Source organism: Lucilia cuprina, chromosome 3, assembly GCF_022045245.1.
Source record: "Lucilia cuprina isolate Lc7/37 chromosome 3, ASM2204524v1, whole genome shotgun sequence".
Classification (NCBI taxonomy): domain Eukaryota; kingdom Metazoa; phylum Arthropoda; class Insecta; order Diptera; family Calliphoridae; genus Lucilia; species Lucilia cuprina.
In genome coordinates this window covers 56,436,437-56,454,383 of record NC_060951.1, presented here as the reverse complement: position 1 = coordinate 56,454,383, position 17,947 = coordinate 56,436,437, and the positions used below count along the sequence as shown (strand labels likewise).

General features: G+C 35.6%; 3 protein-coding genes across 5 annotated transcripts in view; 2 read left to right on the top strand and 1 right to left on the bottom strand.

Annotated features, from left to right (window-relative positions):
• Window positions 1-17,947, top strand: part of LOC111675258 (cAMP-specific 3',5'-cyclic phosphodiesterase-like) — a 255,235-nt gene that overhangs the window by 116,341 nt on the left and 120,947 nt on the right. The window lies entirely within an intron of this gene.
• On the bottom strand, window positions 937-3,311 carry LOC111675242 (keratin, type I cytoskeletal 10). The gene has a single exon (XM_023435970.2). It carries the CDS (start codon window positions 3,270-3,272, stop codon window positions 1,071-1,073), a length of 2,202 nt encoding a protein of 733 aa, XP_023291738.2. The 5' UTR covers window positions 3,273-3,311; the 3' UTR covers window positions 937-1,070.
• On the top strand, window positions 4,879-12,712 carry LOC111675241 (mucin-17-like). 2 transcript variants are annotated; one of them, XM_046946247.1, is made up of 2 exons: window positions 4,879-10,400; window positions 10,587-12,712. In XM_046946247.1, exons 1-2 carry the CDS (start codon window positions 4,901-4,903, stop codon window positions 12,497-12,499), a joined length of 7,413 nt encoding a protein of 2,470 aa, XP_046802203.1. In that variant the 5' UTR covers window positions 4,879-4,900; the 3' UTR covers window positions 12,500-12,712. The 2 variants fall into 2 exon arrangements, with proteins under 2 accessions (XP_046802203.1, XP_023291737.2); XM_023435969.2 differs by having other exon boundaries at window positions 4,879-12,712.

Sequence of the window (17,947 nt, the reverse complement as noted above, 5' to 3'; positions counted from 1 at the left end):
GATAGAACAGTAAAATAAACACCACGTTGCTCCAGTGAATCAATATATACCCTACAATCACCGATAAGTACCTTCGCCTTTTTCCGTACGCGGTCGAGTAGCTCTAAAATAGACTTTGAAACACAGGACCATATATGAGAGATATATTCCATTTTTGGTCTGACATAAGTGCTGTAAGTTGTAAGTATCAGATGGAAATAATTATGTCTATCACCTTTTCAAAAACCGAGGCACTTAAATGTTCATTTCGCTTAAATTTGTAAAAAGAAAAAATTTGTAATAAAATTGTTTTATTTCGTAAAATAAACAAGTATTTTCATACATTACGAAATATGTATTTTTTGGAAATTAAAGTAACGAAAATAATTAAAAAAAATAACGAAAAGGAGTTTTTTAAATTATATGTCGTGTTATACATGAAATTTTCGTAAATATTACGATTTTTTGTATTATAATTATTCCTTGTATGTAATATGTAGTGAAGTCATTAAGCTACGTCCATTTCTCTGTTTGTAGCAGCCGCGGTTCCATCTCGAGTGTTTGGTTTCCTTTTGAATGAAAAAAATTTCGTTTTTCGTTTTTCTTTTGAGGGTGGGTTTTGAAATTTCACTTTAACCCCAAGTGGATCTACGCCTGGTTTGTTGTAATACATTTTTAGGAAATCTCAGATATCTTATAAAAAATCAGTCTATAGATGACAAAGATTTGAGTAATATTCCAATTAAAATTCAGGTGTAATATTTACAATACAGTTTTCCTGCCCTTATAGGTAGTGAAATTGGTTAAGTCATTTCCGTCTGCCTAAAGACCCCAGGTATCTTGGGAAAATAAATCTTCAATAATTCTATCTTACATGCTTTCGAAAAGTTTTTCATTTAAAATCAGCAAAATCGGTCCATAATATTAATAACAAAGAAATAAAACAAAAAAATCAAATTGCATTTAAAACCTTTATAGGTCGTTACATCGATTATATTTATTTAAAATTAATTATTACACAAAAATTTACCAATAATATGTATGATAAAAAAATGCATAAATTGAAATTATGTTTTAAAGCTGTGAAATTTTTAAAATAACCCTCCAGTTAAAATAGCTGGTTGAGCTAAAGAACTTACCACAGAGACAGGAGCAGCAGCTTGATTGGTAGCAGTATTCAATACAGACGAACCACCGGATAATAGATTTCCAGCTAAACCAGTGCCTGCTGAACTTAAGCCACCTAGGATATTACTGTTGCCACCCAGAATATTGGAGGCAACACCGGTAACACCATTTATTAAACCACCTACTGCATTAACACCTGCAGCAGCAGTATTGCCAAGCACATTGGCGGCCAAGCCGGCGACAGAAGACAAGAGGCCAGCACCTAAACCTACAACTGAACCCACAGTTCCTAAAACTGTCTCAAAACCAATCTTAGCAATATTCAGCAATGATGAACCTCCGCTAATAACATTATTAATCGTATCAGCATTAATGCTACCTGCTGCATTGCTATTTGTAACAGTTTGAATTAGTCCTTGCATTTGACCGACAATACCAGCTAAATCATTTTGTTTTTGCTGCAATTGAGCAGTAAGTTGAGCTTGCTGATCAGCGGAAGCAGTAGATAATTGTTGTTGTAAGGATTGTACATCTGCATAACGTGCCGCAATTAATTTAGCCAAATCAGTAAACATTTTCAAGGCAGAGGATGATTCTGTTAGAGATTTCAATTTATCGACCATGCTAGAAACCGCTTGCTGCAATGCAGCGGCAATAGCAGCTTGTTCATCGCCCGTAGCCGAAGGCAATTGCTGGGATAAGGTAGCTATATTACTAATTAAATCAGTTACTTCTGCCAATTGGGGTGGTATGTTTTGGGCTAATGCAATTAAAGCCGATTTGAATCCATCTAATTCTGGAAAAATCTCGCCTATATTGGGAATATCTTCACCGAAAACACTATTCAATGTTGTGGTTATGACATTTATGCATTCAACTAAATGATTTAAAACATCGCCTGGTAGGTTGGCAGCATTTCTCTGTACCGCACCTATGACCGCCTCAATACCACTTTCAATGAACGATTTCAATTGATTGAATACATCATTATATTTCTGATCTAAAGCAGACTGTGCTGCATTTAGAGCCGCCTGGATTGGAACCTTTGCATCGCCTACAGCTGAGCTCAGCTGAGCTTTTAAGTCTGATACTTGTTTTTCCATGTCTGTGGCTTGGGCAAATTGAGCTGCTACATTGTTGGCTAAATCCATTTGTGATTTAAGGGCATTCAATTGTTGTGTCAATAGGTCCTGTTGTTGCTGCAAAACACCTTGAACTTGCTGCAATTGAGCTTGAAGAGCATTCTTTTCTGGTCCTTCAGCTGTTTCTTGTATCTTCTTTTGTAGACCATCGACTATTTGTTGCAAATTATATACATTTGTCATTGTAGAATCGATATCATTGCCTTGAGCGAGTAAAGTTGACTGGAGTCCGCTTAAACCAGGTACAGATCCGAGAGGTGAATTTTTTAATGAATCGCCAATTAAATTGAAAACAGAAATAGGCGTATTGCCACTCAAATCAACATTTCCAAAAATACTGGAAATGAGATTAACAGCAGCAACTGGTAGGGAAGCGACTAAATTGAGTACAGTTCCAACTACAGATCCGACTAGGTTTGGTATGATTGCAGCGATATTTCCCAAATCAAGGCCACCAGTGCCTCCAAGTAGGCCACCTAGTACAGGTAAACCACCAAGTAAATTACCACCAGCTGAACCTCCAAGTAGGCCACCTACTAAAGGCAAACCTCCAGTTAGACTGCCAACTAAGTCACCACCACCTGATCCTCCAAGTAGTCCACCTACCACAGGTAAACCTCCAGTAACACTGCCCACTAAGTCACCACCAGCTGAACCTCCAAGTAGGCCACCTACTACAGGTAAACTTCCAGTTAATCCTCCAGAACCCCCAAGTAGGCCACCTACTACAGGCAAACTTCCAGTTAAGCCACCAGAGCCACCAGTTACACCACCTAGCAAACCACCACTTGAACCTCCAAGTAGACCACCTACCACAGGCAAACTTTCAGTTAAGCCTCCGGAACCTCCAAGTAGACCACCAGTTAAACCACCAGTTAAACCTCCAGTTAAACCTCCGCTACTTCCAGTAACTGACCCAAGTAAGCTCAATGGAGATCTCTTAACCTTTATTGTGGCTGCATTATTGTGAGCCACTACGGCAAATAAGAACGCCAATTGCAAACCCAGAGAAATAATTTTCATAGCTTTAGTTTAAGATGAATTCTTCAATTGCACTTGCAATTCTGTAGAGTTTTTGAAAATTCTTTTGGTATTTATAGCAAATGATCTGTAATTTTTTCGATCAACAATTAAAGAGGATGATTATTTGTTCAGTCTTTTATTATTATTATTTTTTTTTAATTATTCATTTGGTAAGAGATATTTGTAGATGACAAAAGCGTTAATTGTTTAACGTTTGTGTATTATATTGTTTAATGTATTTATTATTGTTTTAACATTTTAGCAATATGTGTTTATTTTAAATATATTGCAGAAGTTTCTAAATACATATTTATTTATTAAATAAGTATAATTATTTGCAATTGAAAGTTGCTCATCAAAAATTTCTGCAATCAAATAAAAGTTAAATTATTTTCTTTTAATGCATTTTTTAGTTGATGTAAAGAAAAACTAAAGTTTTGATTATAACATAATAATAATTTTACCAAGGAATTTTAGATACACACAAAGAAAAAATATGGTTCTTGTAGTACCGTAATCTAAGAGCAGAATATTATGGTTAAAGTTAAAACATTATTGGTATCATAAATTATAATATTATGATTATTACTCTCTATTATTTGCTGGGCTGTTATATAGGGATACGAATTTCGGGATATTTATTTATTTATTTTGAAATTTGTAGAAATATAAGTTCTTTCGAAATCAAAACCATCCACCTCCAGTCTATCAATCTGAATATATGTACATATACACAGAAAAAAAACTGAAAATAAGTTTCAATTATCAAGCACGTTTTGTACCTACCACCAAAGTAATGATATCAATTACCAAATTTGTAATTTTTTTTTTTTTCAAATAACGAATTAATCAGAATAATATAAATTAAATATTTAATCAATATAAAAAATTGTCACAATGGAACAAAAAAAGTGTTTCATAAATTCTCAAGAAACTTGAATATTATATATTTATATTATAAAATTTTATTGACTATTTAAGAATTAAAGATATTCCTAGCACAAAAATACATAATAAAATAAAAAAAAAACTAAAAAAGAAATGCAGGCCAAACAATTTTTTTAATCAATAAAAATTAATTGAATCAATTAAAAGTTTAATCGAAATTGTAAACTTTAAACAACAAGATAAGAGAAAGAAATTTGTTTAAATAAAAATTTAAGGAAGAGGAAAACATGTTAATTGAAACTAAACTACCGTTTTTTTTGTGTAATAAATGAGTAAATTATTTATTAATTTAAATTTAATTGGAAATGAAATACTTACACTTTAGCTAGAGAAAATACAATTTTCTTTTTTCATCATAGCTAAAATTCAGGAAAAATATATAAAATAAATATGTATATATTTATTAAAGAAAGTCTGCATTTTATTTTAAACAAACATATGTTTCAAAAAAAAGTGTAAATAAAAAAACCCAAATGATGTGCTTACTTAAATACAATGTCATTTACAAAAAATTAATGTATGATTTAGACCAAATGCATATTAAAGAAAAACTGAACAAATAATAAACCGACTGCTTTCTGATCGAAAATACGTACAGATTATGGTATAAATAGCAATAGAATATCCAACAAATCAGTAGAATTGCAAGTGCAATTGAAATATCAATTAAAATCTAAATCATGAAGTTAATATCTCCGCTTTTTTTAACGACTTTCATATTTATCCTAGCGGCACAAAATTATGTCGCCGAGGCTAAAGCTGTTTTGCCAGCACCTGAGGTGGGTGCTGTTGATGAAGTCGACATTAGCAAAGTAGAATCGAAGAAGGTTGAAGAAGATGAAATTACTGACGAAAATCCCCATGAAATATCCAAGAGATCTTTATATCCCAGCTATCCCTTTTACAACATAGGAAATTCATATGGAAGTTCAGGTGGTATGTCTGGGTACGGTGATGGTTTAGGCGGTAGTTACAGTGGAAGTACATATATGCCATTTGGCTTTCCCGGAGGTTTAGGTTCAAGTTTCCCTGGAAGCACATCTATACCATATGGCTTTCCTGCCGGTCAAGGAGTAAGTTTCAGTGGAAGTACACCTGTGTATCTGGGCACACCTGGAGGTGCAGGCTCAATAGTCCCCATGATATTTGGCCTTCCTGGAAGTTATAGCACACCTATGCTATTTGGCGCACCTGGAGGTTCAGGTACAAGTCCATCTGGAATGTATATGATAGGTGGACCCTTAGGAAGTCCCAGTGGTTATTTACCTGCGATTGGCAGCCTTTCTGGTATGAATCCAAGTTTAATTATATATATTATTGGTTCAGGCACAAGTCCTAGTGGAAGTCCTTCTGGAAATAGCTCTCCTATAAGTGGAAATATGCCGATGCCAAGGCCTATGCCCAGTTACTTACCTAGTGGAAGCCCATCTGACTCTCCTGGAAGTGTAAATATGCCAATATATATTTCCACTATGCCAATGCCTATGCTTCCTAGGCCAATGCCCTTACCGCCAATGCCTCCTATGCCAATGCCTGTACCCGGTAACTTACCTGAAGGTCCCGGTGAAATAATGCCGATTCCTGGTAAATTACCAGAAAGCCCAATTAACATCGCGCCTCTGCCTGGCAACTTACCTCCACCCGATTATTCAGAGAGTGGAAATATTGCCTGGCCAATGCCTCTTCCCGGTAATTTACCTGGAAATCCAGGCGTTGATCCTAGTGGAAGTATGACTTGGTTAGTCAGCCCGCCAGGTCCAGCAGAAAATACTCCCAGCTCCTATCCTGGAAGTCCAAGTACAAGACCAGTTGGAAGTACTCCTGGTTCAAGCCCCTATCCTGGAATTCCTGTTGAAAACCTACCTGGTGCCAGCCCAGGTGGAAGTATATCATGGATAAATGGTGTTCCTGTAGGTTCTGAAACAAGACCTGTTGAAAGTTCACCTGGTTCAAGCACCTATCCCGAAAGTCCAATCATAAGTCCAACCAATAATACACCTGGTTCAAGCCCTTATCCAAGTGGAAGCATAAGTTGGGTTAATGGAGTACCTGTTGGTCCTGATGGAAGTCCAGTTGCATATGTACCTGGAGAAAACACCTACCCTGGAAGTACCAGTGAAAGTTTACCCGGTTCAAGCTCCTATCCTGGAATTCCCGGTGGAACTATAACTTGGATAAATGGTGTGCCAGTACCAGTAGGTTCGGATGGAAATCCCGTTGGAAGTACACCTGGTGGAAGCCAATATCCTGAAAGTCCTAACACAAGCCTAATCGAAAGTACGCCTGTGCCAAGCCCCTATCCTGGAGGTCAAAGTGGAAGTATAAATTGGGTAAATGGAATACCTGTACTAGTAGGACCTGAAGGAAGTCCCATTGGAAATGTACCTGGAGAAAGCCCTGGAAGTCCTGTTGAAATTTTACCTGGAATTCAAAGTCCCACTGAAAATACACCTGGCTCAAGTCCTTATCCTGGAAGTCCAAGTGGAAGTATAAGTTGGGTAGGTCCTGATGGAAGACCCATCGGAAATTTACCTGAAGAAAACATTTACCCTGGAAGTCCAGTCGAAAGTTCACCTGGTTCAAGCCCATATCCTGTTGAAAGTTCACCCGTTTCAAGCCCCTATCCTGGAAGTCCCAGTGGAAGTATAACTTGGATAAACGGTGTGCCTGTTCCAGTAGGTTCAGACGGACAACCCATTGGAAGTTCACCTAGCGAAAGTCCCAATTCTGGTAGTCCCAGTGGAAGTATAACTTGGATAAACGGTGTGCCTGTACCAGTAGGTTCAGACGGACAACCCATTGGAAGTTCACCTAGCGAAAGTCCCAATTCTGGAAGTCCTAGTGGAGGTATAACGTGGATAAACGGTGTGCCCGTACCAGTAGGTTCAGACGGACAACCCATTGGAAGTTCACCTAGCGAAAGTCCCAATTCTGGAAGTCCCAGTGGAAGTATAACTTGGATAAACGGTGTGCCCGTACCAGTAGGTTCAGACGGACAACCCATTGGAAGTTCACCTAGCGAAAGTCCCAATTTTGGAAGTCCCAGTGGAAGTATAACTTGGATAAACGGTGTGCCTGTACCAGTAGGTTCAGACGGACAACCCATTGGAAGTTCACCTAGCGAAAGTCCCAATTCTGGAAGTCCCAGTGGTAGTATAACTTGGATAAACGGTGTGCCTGTACCTATAGGGTCAGATGGACAACCCATTGGAAGTTCACCTAGCGAAAGTCCTAGTTCTGGAAGTCCCAGTGGAAGTATAACTTGGATAAACGGCGTACCTGTACCTCTAGGTTCCGACGGAAAACCCATTGGCAGTTCACTTAGCGAAAGTCCCAGTTCTGGAAGTCCCAATGGAAGTATAATTTTGATAAACGGTGTGCCTGTACCAGTAGGTTCAGACGGACAACCCATTGGAAGTTCACCTAGCGGAAGTCCCAATTCTGGAAGTCCCAGTGGAACTATAACTTGGATAAACGGTGTGCCAGTACCAGTAGGTTCAGACGGACAACCCATTGGAAGTTCACCTAGCGAAAGTCCCAATTCTGGAAGTCCAAGTGGAAGTATAACTTGGATAAACGGTGTGCCTGTACCTGTAGGTTCAGACGGACAACCCATTGGAAGTTCACCTAGCGAAAGTCCCAGTTCTGGAAGTCCCACTGGAACTATAACTTGGATAAACGGTGTGCCTGTACCTGTAGGTTCAGATGGAAAGCCCATTGGCAGTTCACCTAGCGAAAGTCCCAGTTCTGGAAGTCCTACTGGAAGTATAACTTGGATAAACGGCGTTCCTGTACCTGTAGGGTCAGACGGAAGACCTATTGAAAGTTCACCTAATGAAAGCCCCAGTTCTGGAAGTCCCAGTGGAACAATTACTTGGATAAACGGTGTACCAGTAGGTTCAGACGGAAGGCCAATTGGAAGTTCATCTAGCGAAAGCCCTAGTGGAAGTATAACTTGGATAAACGGTGTGCCTGTACCTGTAGGTTCAGACGGAAGTACACCTGGAAATCAAGGTACAAGTCCCAGCTCTCCTATAATGTGGATAAACGGTGTGCCTGTACCTGTAGGTTCAGACGGAAAACCCATTGGAAGTTCACCTAGCGAAAGTCCCAGTTTTGGAAGTCCCAGTGGAAGTATAACTTGGATAAACGGTGTGCCTGTACCTGTAGACTCAAGTTCGCCTATCGAAAGCTCCAGTTCTGGAAGTCCCAGTGGAAGTATAACTTGGATAAACGGTGTACCTGTACCTCTAGGTTCTGATGGAAATCCCATTGGAAGTATACCTGGAAATCAAGGTAACAGTCCCAGTGGAAGTATTACTTGGATAAACGGCATGCCTGTACCCTTAGGTCCAGATGGACATCCTATTGGAAGTTCACAGGGCCCAACTGGTAGTATAACTTGGATTAACGGATTACCTGTCGGTTCAGGAAGTCCCGGCGATATTCCTGTGATTGGAGGTACAGAGCAAAATCCCTCTGGAAGTTTAACATGGTTAGGCAGCATACCTGGAGGTTCAATCGTTAGTATACCTGAAATTAGTAACTTTCCTAGTTTAGGAGGTATTTGGGGACTTATAACTGGTTCTGGACTGCCTGTCGTTCCTACTGTTGGAAATACAGATGAAGCACCTATTAAGCACACTATTGATTTAAGCTCTCTACCTGTTACTACTGTAAAAATTCTTACAAATGCTTTTGGAGATTTACCTGATTTAAGTGCGAATTTGCCCATTTCATTCGTTGACATATTTGGAACAATGTTAAACCAACTATTTGGCGGCAATGCTCCGTCTGGAATCCAGACTACTGTATTTACTCTGAGTAATGAAGTAGATAAATTGTTGGCTGCGGCAGTTGATATAGAACAGATAAGGAAAGAATTAGATGATCAATTAGTAACGGCTGAAGAACCAGAAAAAGGTGTAATTGTGGCTAAAAAACAAGCTTTAGAAGCTGCTTTGATTCAACTGGAAGACCTTTTAAAACAAAAATGTTTTGAATTGCAAACTCTTAAAGATTCAGCTAACAACGTGGCTGCTCATATGTCAAAAGTGACTATGTTGGAAAGCACAGTGGCTGACTTAAAGGCTCAATGGGAGGCAGCTGAAGGTACGGATAAAGATTCAATTGCAACTGCTCTTAACGCAGAGGAGTCTGCTCTTGATAGCAAATATTCGGATATTCTTAATCAATTAAAAACGTTTATCGAAAGTGGTTTAAATAATGCTATAACTACTGTACAAGGAAATGCAGGTTATTTACCACCTGAAGTGATATCTCTTTTAAGCGACAAGTTGAATGCAATAACATCATACCTGAATAGTGCTTTTGGAGAACATATCCCTAATTTAGCTGGAATTATTCATGATTTAGATGGCCTTAAGGCGACATTGGTTGCTTTAGCTCAAAATGTACCCGCTGAATTGACCGATGTGAGTGATTTGGTAAAAACGATTGTAAGTTTTAGCCAAAATCTGCAATCAGCTACAGACGATGAAAAGCTTGTTATTTTAGATGATTTGGAGAAAACAATGACCGCTTTAAGTGACAAGTTAGATGTGTTAACAGGAACAAGTGGTTCATTGAAATCAATGGTTGATATAGCAAAATTGATTTGGGCTCGATTAGCCGATGTAAATGCCTTAAAAGAAAAATTGGCAACGGCTTCAGGCGATGAGAAAGTACAAATAACAGATGAATTGGATCAGAGACAGGATGAAATTGCAATAATTATTGGTAAATTGCAAGTATTAACTCAAATAGTTGCAAGCCAATCGGGTTCTCTTGGTATCAGTACTATTAACAATCTAAATAATGGAGCCTTACACATACTTACAGCAGCAGAAAAAGGATTTGAAAAAGTTTTAGGAACAGTGGGGTCTGCAGGAGGTTTAGCATCCGATCTATTATCTGCTGCCAACGACTTAACCATTAATATAATACCAAGCACAGCCACTGAAGGAGTTGATTCGGATGGAAATGTAATAAATAGTATCACTTCTAACGTATTTCCCAGCGGAAGTATTAATTGGGAAGCCACCTTACCATCAAATCCTAGTGAAAATATAACTTGGATAAACGGATTGCCAGTAGGATCAGACGGAAGTCCTCTTGGAAGTACACCTGGAACGCAAGGTGGTAGTATAACATGGATTAATGGCGTACCTGTACCTGTAGGTCCTGACGGAAATCCTATGGGAACGACACCTGGAAGTCAAGGTTCAAACCCTCCTGGAAGTATTACATGGATAAATGGTATGCCTGTACCTGTGGGTCCTGACGGAAGTGCCCTTGGAAGTACACCTGGAAGTCAAGGTTCAATTCCTAGTGGAACTATAACTTGGATAAATGGCGTACCTGTAGGTCCTGACGGAAATCCCCTTGAAAGTACACCTGGAAGTCAAGGTTCAAACCCCGCTGGAAGTATAACATGGATAAATGGTATGCCTGTACCTGTGGGTGCTGACGGAAGTCCCCTTGGAAGCTCCAGCTCTCCTGGAAGTGTCAGTGGCAATATTCCTACACCTATAATAAGCGGCGGCTCTAATCCATCCATAAACTTTCCTACACCTACAATAAGCGGCGGTTCTAATCCATCCATAAACTTTAATGAAATTATGGCGATAATAAGCGGTATGACTGGAGCTAAACCAGGAGCTAGTGGTACTATATCTTGGGAAGGCAGCTTGCCTACAGGTAGTTCAAACCTAAACATAAATGATATTATGGCAATGTTAAGCGGTATGACTGGCACAAATCCCGGTTCCAGTGGAAGTATAACTTTAGGAGGCAACTTACCAGTAAGCGGAAGCTCACCTGTGGTAACCAGTTCTCCTGGAACTAATCAACCATCTGGTAACAGTGGAAGTTTAACTTTGGAGGGAGGTTTACCATCAAGTGGAAGTCAGCCTTTAGTACCTAGCTCGCCTGATAGCTCAAGCGGTTCAGTACCTAATCAACCATCTGGTACAAGCGGAAGTATGACCTGGCAAGGTAACATACCAGCAGGTGGAAGTCAACCTTTAGTAACCAGCTCCCCTGGTTCATTACCTAATCAACCATCTGGTACAAGTGGAAGTATGACCTGGCAAGGTAGCTTGCCAACAGGTGGAAGTCAACCTTTAGTAACCAGCTCCCCTGGTTCATTACCTAATCAACCATCTGGTACCAGTGGAAGTATGACTTGGGAAGGTAGCTTACCAACAAGTGGCAGTCAACCTGTTGCACCCAGCTCTCCTGGTGGAAGTCAACCTTTAATAACCACCTATCCTGGTTCATTACCTAATCAACCATCTGGTACAAGTGGAAGTATGACTTGGGAAGGTAGCTTACCAACAAGTGGTAGTCAACCTGTAGCACCCAGCTCTCCTGGAAATTTATTACCTAATCAACCATCTGGTACAAGTGGAAGTATGACCTGGCAAGGTAGCTTACCTTCAGGTGGAAGTCAACCTTTAATAACCACCTATCCTGGTTCATTGCCTAATCAACCATCTGGTACAAGTGGAAGTATGACCTGGCAAGGTAGCTTGCCAACAGGTGGAAGTCAACCTTTAGTAACCAGTTCCCCTGGTTCATTACCTAATCAACCATCTGGTACCAGTGGAAGTATGACTTGGCAAGGTAGCTTACCAACAGGTGGAAGTCAACCTTTAGTAACCAGTTCCCCTGGTTCATTACCTAATCAACAATCTGGTACCAGTGGAAGCTTTACTTGGGAAGGAAGCGTACCAAGTGGAAGCATCAGTTCCGTTACGCCTACAATAAGTATGACTGATTCTGGAGCTAATCTACCAGCTGGTTCTAGTGGAGTTTTAACTTTGCAAGGCAGCCAACCGATAACAAGCTCTTCGGGAAGTTCAAGCATTAACATCAGTCCCGTTATGCCTACAATAAGTATAAGTGGTTCCGGAGCTAATCAACCAGCAGGTTCCAGTGGAAGTTTAACATGGCAAGGCAGTTCACCTTTAACTTCGGGAACTTCAGGAAGCACTTCTACGGGAGGATCAAGCTTAAGCATCAGTGGCAGTATACCCACAATTAACAGTATGACTGGTACAGGAGCTTCAAGCGGAAGTTTATCTTGGGGTGGTAGTCAACCTTCAGGTTCTTCAGGAATATTGTCATCTGGTGGTTCCTCATCTCTTACGACTAGTTTCCTTCAACCATCATTTAGTATCTCCTCAACTGCTACTGCCCCAAAGCCAACTACGTCTTCTTCAAGCTTTTTAGCTAATTTAATTAAACCTTCATTCGTAGCCGGAAATCTAATTTAAAATGTAATCTTCTACGATTTAGAAATGACTTTAAAGTCTATAATATAATTATTTGTGAATATTATTTGTTGTAATTATTAATTTAAATAAATATCGAAAACGACAATTATTTAAATTTATCAAAAATTTATTCAACATATAATGTTGTATAAAATTTTGATAAATTTTAATTTTTGATTATCGATACGACCTAAAATGGCTTGAGCATGCAAATTGACATTGTTTTATTTCTATATTCTGGAGAGAGAGAGAGATTATAGATTTTAGCATATATATTATAAACATTAGTGTTATAACCAAAATCAAAAAGAAAATGTTTGTTTTTAATTTCCTTTGAAATATTTTAAATCGAAATGTGTTTCTGAAAATTAAATAGACTTTTTGTTTAAAATTTTCGCATTTAAGTTTGTTTTATAAGCAATTTATTAAATATTTGAAACCTGACAGCTAAATCGAGGGTCTCACTTACAAAATATCTTAAATAACACTATAATTTACACTACTTTAAAATTCTAACACTTTAGAAAAAATAAAACTATTACAACGTGATAGCTAGTAGCGTTTGGAGATAAACAATTTTTTTAGGATTTTATTTTGTAACTTAACAAGTCCTAATAATTTATAAACATTTTTATATACATGATAATGATGTAAGGCTTTATGCTCTGATTGTCTTTAGAATAATTATAAAATTTATATAAGATACAATTTCTTAATTTTGTAATTTATTAAAATATATAAAATTTTGTTGAACCCTGTAGCATTGGATGTCTGCTAATTTGTTTAAAGATTTTTTTTTTGCAGATCAAATACGAAATTTTACAAAACATATAAGAAAAGCGTCATACATATTAATAATATAAATATATATTAATAAATATAATAACTAAACAAACAGAAATCATATATAAATCAAGTGAAATTGTTAAAATACTACAACTAACAAAAAATATGAAATTTTTTTCGTATTTTGTATTATTCGCCTTGATGTTTGTTCTAGTGGAGCAAACTTATGGAAATGAAAAGGATAGTGGAGAGAAAGGTGGACAAAAAGTCGAAAAAGATGAAACCGAAGAAACCGAAGAGGATAAAAACCCGAAGAAAACAATAAAATAGAAGCCGCTCCCTTAAACTCTAACCCCTCCCATCAATCTGGAAATAATGCTGCTGCACAAATTGCCCAAATGCAAAAACAAATGAACAATGTATTGAGAAGAAAGGCTGCTGCTCAACGACAGAGAGATAATTTCCAGAGGAAACGTCAAAGAGCTCAAAAGCAAAGAATAGCTAAACTTAGGAATCAAGTAAATGCAATGAAGAAAAAGAAGAATGGCAAAAATGGCAGACCACAAAGGAGAAGAAATCAGGTCAACAGAAGAGGTTAATTTTAGAAAAAAAAATTATATAAATTTAAATAAAAATTAAATAATTAACAGCAATACCTATTTTATACTGCCTACTGCTCATTTACTATAACACCGGTATCAATAAAAAAATTTCGTTTTGAGTAAAACATCATTGAATGTTTTATAAACTTGTTAAAAACAATAATAACAGGTTCAAAACCCATCTTGATGCCTAAAAAAATTCTATTAATTATCTGCACTTAAACATTGTTTTTAATTATTAATTGTACTTAAAAATAACTTTTAATTTTAAAGTTTAAAACAAACAAAAAACCTTCCATAAAATAATAAATATTTTTGAAAGTAGATCTTTGTCAAAAAAAATCCTTCCTTATTAATCAACTTTTAAATTATTATCGAAAAAAGTACCTTTTTTCCTAACCTAATAATAAACAGTGAAGTCATTTTCTAAAGGGGGTCAGGGTAAAATATAGACCGATTTTAATCCCTGTTTTATAAAAATTACTTTCAGTACAAACAAATATTCATTAAATTAAAAAATAATGGATTACAGTGGGCGTCCAATAGTACGTACCCTCTTTATTAAGAATGTCCAATAATACGAATGGCATAATTGTTGCATTGTCTACTCTATAGTACGAATAAAGACACAATTTTTCTGTTCGGTAGTACGAATAACGTATTTTTATTGGAATTTTGGTTTTATTTACGTATGAATGAAGTTTTTATTTTATTATTTATTTTCATCATTTTACAAAGTAATAAACATCAAAGTTAAATTATGGATTTTCTAATAAGTAAAATGATATTTATATATGTATATATAAACCGTCAATTTTGAAATAATATGATTCCACATTCAAATGGGTTTAAGCATTACTATATGTGATCCCTTAAGTATTCCAAATTTTTAAGAGAAAATTTTAAATTAGAGAATTGTTTTTGAAAGTGGTATATTCCATTCAAGAATTGTATGTAATCTGAACATGTTTAATACATTTTAGAACAGATATGTACATGCAAATTGTCTTCGGCACACATATTTTTAAAAACATTAAAATTTAAAACCTTCTATATCTGATTTCAACCATTGGACTCACGATACTTTCAAAGTTAACAATTCGTATACGTAAATATGTCTCTTTTATGTCTGTTTAAGTATGTACAAGAAATTTATTTGAAATATTACACATTTATTATATTTTGTTTCGTTATGTAAATATACCCTACACTATAGTGGGGAGGGTATTATACGTTTGTGCTGATGTTTGTAACATACAAAAATATTGGTCCAATACCCACCTTAAAGTATACCGATCGATTCGGAATCATTTTCTGAGTCGATTAAGACATGTCCGTCCGTCTGTCCGGCTGGCTTGATGGCTGTCCATGTAAACCTTGTGCGCAAGGTACAGGCCGCAATTTTCAAGATAATTTGATGAAATTTGGACCAAGCATGTTTTTTGGCACAGGGACGAAGCCTATTGAAAATGGTTGTAATCGGTCCATTATTTCACCTAGCCCCCATACTACCGTACCTCCCGATTTGATCTTTTTATGCCATATTTAGTCAAATATTTTATTATCTCTCTAAAAATTGACACAAATAAGTTTTATATAAGTATAAATGACACTGCAGATTTTCGTAAGGATCGGCCCTTATTTGACCCTAGCCCCCATACAAACCCCCCTTCAAAAAATGTCTTAAACGTCTCAAATTGACTTGTAAACATTTGTATCGCAATGAAACTCAACAAAACTAACTGTTATTTAAAAATATATCCTTATCCCAAATTTACCGAGGATCGGCCCATATATGACCTATATAAAGCCTCATTTAGAAATTTTAGTTTTTTTTATCAATAAATTGCTTAAATATTTTGGAATAATATTCAACATAAAAGTTTCTTTATAAAAAGTGAAAATTTTAAAAATATACTCATGGTCGGCCATGCCCGACTATGCTTTCCTACTTGTTTTTATGTTGGATATGAAAAAAATAAATATAAAAACGTAGATCATACGAAAATCAATGAGATGTCTTGATCTGGTTTAGAGTGACCGTATTTCATTTTAGATTTATTGCTTTTTGTTAATTTTGTTTAAAGGAAAGTTTTTTTAATGTTTATTGTAAACAATTTGTTTTAACATTGTTTTCTTATTCAAAAGAAAAGTATATTAAATATATTAAATTTTATTTTCAATTAAACGTTTTTCTCTTTCTTTAGTTTTTTTTTTAACAAATGTTTGTCATATTTATCTCGTTGTTTAAAATCTAGATGTACAATTTTGATTAAATTTCTAATTGATTCAAATAATTTTTTAATTGTCTGAAAACATTTTTCTGGTCTACTTTTCTATGTTAGTTTATTTTTTTAATATTTTATTTCGAACTTTTATGCCAGGAATATTAATAATTCTTAAATAGTTAATAAAATTTTAGACATATAATATTTAACCTTAATTAATTTAATATGAACAAAATTCTGTCTTCCAAATTTTTTGAGGATCGACCCATAATTGACAAAATAATAAAAAAAATGAAAAGCTTAAATTTTTTATATAAACTAAATAGAGTGCTGATTTAAGACTTTATGTTCGGAAAGTGAAAATAACTTATGTAAGATGCGATTTCTTAATCATATTTATAAACAACTCAAAATATAGAACATTTTGTTGAACCCTGTAGCATTAGTTGTCTGCTGACTTGTTTAGAGGAATTATTTTTGCAGATCAAACACGAAAAACAATTGATTTCTATATAAGAAAAGAGTCATAAACAAATTAAAAATATAAATAAAAACTTTTTTCAACATACATACATATGTACTACGAATGATGTGCGCATATAATTATAATTAAAAAAAAAAAAAAACTAAACAAACAATAAATCATATATAAAGCCAGTGATATTAAATGACAAACAACAGTTTTTCAAGTGAAAGAGTTAAAATACTACAACTATGAAGTTCTTTACATATCTTGTATTATTTGCTTTAATGTTTGTCCTAGTGGCGCAAACTTATGCTGCAGAAAATTCAGAAACACTAACTGATACTGAAACGCCAACTAGTCCTCAAAAACAAATTGAACCTGAAACTCCAACTGATTCAGAAGTGCCAACTGATTCTGGAACACCAACTGATCCTGATGCACCAAGTGATACAAAAAAGCCTAACTCCTCCAATCAAACTGAAAATAATACTGCCGAACAAATTGCCCAAATGCAAAAACAAATGAACAATGTATTGAGAAGAAAGGCTGCTGCTCAACGACAGAGAGATAATTTCCAGAGGAAACGTGAAAGAGCTCAAAAACAAAGAATAGCTAAACTTAGGAATCAAGTAAATGCAATGAAGAAAAAGAAGAATGGCAAAAATGGCAGACCACAAAGGAGAAGGAATCAGGTCAACAGAAGAGGTTAATTTTAGAAAAAAAAAATTATATAAATTTAAATAAAATTTAAATAATTAACAGCAATAACTATTTTATATTGTCTACTGCTCATTTACTACAACACCGGTATGAATAAAAAAAAATCGTTTTGAGTAAAACTTCATTGAATGTTTAATAAACTTGTTAAAAACAATAAGGACAGGTTCAAAACCCATCTTGATGCCTAAAAAAATCTATTAATTTTCTGCACTTAAACAAAGTTTTTAATTATTAATTGTACTTAAAAATTGCTTTTAATTTTAAAGTTTACAACAAACAAAAAGCCTTCCATAAAATAATAAATATTTTTGAAAGTAGATCTTTGCCAAAAAAAAAAATCCTTCCTTATTAATCAACTTTTAAATTATTATCGAAAAAATTACCATTTTTCCTAAGCTAATAATAAACAGTGAAGTCATTTTCTGAAGGGGGTCAGGGTAAAATATAGACCGATTTTAATCCCTGTTTTATAAAAATTACTTTCAGTACAAACAAATATTTATTAAATTAAAAAGAGATTGGATTATTTTCGCTTCTTTCGACGTCAATAAACATCACTTCCATTTGAAGTGGTGATAAATGCTATTCTTTTGGAAGTACTTCGTTTTATTTTTGCTGAGCTAATTCACCATTTGCTACAAGTGGA